Source organism: Trachymyrmex septentrionalis, unplaced genomic scaffold (assembly GCF_001594115.1).
Source record: "Trachymyrmex septentrionalis isolate Tsep2-gDNA-1 unplaced genomic scaffold, Tsep1.0 scaffold68, whole genome shotgun sequence".
Lineage (NCBI taxonomy): Eukaryota > Metazoa > Arthropoda > Insecta > Hymenoptera > Formicidae > Trachymyrmex > Trachymyrmex septentrionalis.
In genome coordinates, this window is record NW_017305862.1 from 258469 (window position 1) to 259933 (window position 1465).

Here is a 1465-nt window from a genome sequence, read left to right on the forward strand (position 1 = left end):
TTCGTGGTGCGAATCCTGGCACCGAGCTCACCTGGAATCCCCCGCGGCAGACTTATTTCACATAAAGTGTTGGTGATATAGCCGCCGGTCCCGCCCGTCGGTTGGACCCGACCTCTGCCTCTTCGCGCACCACCAAAGAGGATCTCCGGAAAACGGAGCAACCTGGTTGGAGCACAATTTCGACAACTGGAATTCTCCGTCCTGTCAAGAGAGCACCGTGCTCGTTTTTCTCTCGCGTAACCTCCAACATTTTTCCTTAGCATTTCGTGCCTCTCCCTCGTCAATCAACCAGCAGTGACGCGCTTGTGTTTTCCATGTCCGTTGCCGATGGGCAACTTGATCGAGCGGGTAGGCTGCCGTTCCTCTGACCTCTGGGTCGGCCCAACGTCACTGCCGTCGTCGGAGTCCACGTAAGCCTTGCCGCGACGATGAAACGAGCGATTCGTCTCGTCAGTCTGTGTCTTGAACCACGATAGAGCACATGATTGTAGTGATAGCGATGAAGAGAGGATAGATGATCGGGTGACAAGGGAGTGATAACGGTGGACCTCCGCATGCGCGCGCCGCAACGAGGTATCGCGAGGGCAGCGAGAGTTCAAGTTGAAAGTACGTGAGAGAGGCGACTTGGGAAGAGAGGAAGAAGAAGAAGAAGAAGAAGAAGAAGAAATTGCAGCGATGTTGATGCGCCGCTGTGCCTTAGAACGCCGATGGACAACGAACTCGTCGTTGTGAGGCGAAAATCGAGCTGACGCCTCCCTCCGCCGGAGAACGGAACCTGGCCGCGACGTCGAGGAGCCGAAGCCGGAGCTGGAGGAGGAGGAGGAGGAGGAAGAGGAGGAAGAGGAGCCGCCGGACGTAACCCTCAAGGCACCGGCTCCCGCGAATATGAGCATGACTCTCGTCCGAAATTCGTTCAAAGGTAAGCTTTGAATGAACGTACTGCTTGGCTCGGCGAACTCGGACTTCTTCGAAATTCTTTATTGAGAAAGAGAGAAAATCAGAGAAGTGATTGCGGAATATGGATCTGCCGTGGCCAATGCTTTTTGTCAAATAATAAAATTATTTGTCATTTATTTTTTGCTCCCATTGATCTATCAAATTTTATTATTTTGTCACGCAATTAGAGATCACAGTACAATATTGATGAATATTATATCTGTCTTATGCACGACAGTTAGTATTTTTATATACGACAGTTTAGTATTTTTTATATACGATGTCTCTTAACTAATTGTAAGTTCAACAAAATATTCAAGAGAGATATAATTTGTAATCAAATTTTTAATATTAAATAAATGAATAATGAAATAATTTTAACTCTCCAATCCAGTCTTTTATAAAACTGGTGCATATACAGGATGACAATCAGGAAACTGTCGATTACAAGTCAATTGCTCTTACATAAAGATCATTACCTCAATTTGTAATATTAAATATAAAATAATCCATTTTTGTATATGTATAT

The 1465-nt window shown here is 45.9% G+C and overlaps 1 protein-coding gene across 1 annotated transcript in view; it reads left to right on the forward strand.

The window, feature by feature from the left end:
- The first annotated feature begins 851 nt into the window (after positions 1-851).
- Positions 852-1465, forward strand: part of LOC108753280 (zinc finger E-box-binding homeobox protein zag-1) — a 28140-nt gene continuing 27526 nt past the window's right edge. Inside the window, exon 1 of the mRNA XM_018494734.1 lies at positions 852-919. Coding sequence (XP_018350236.1) covers positions 886-919 — 34 coding nt within the window. The 5' untranslated portion in view covers positions 852-885. The remainder of the gene's footprint in view (positions 920-1465) is intronic.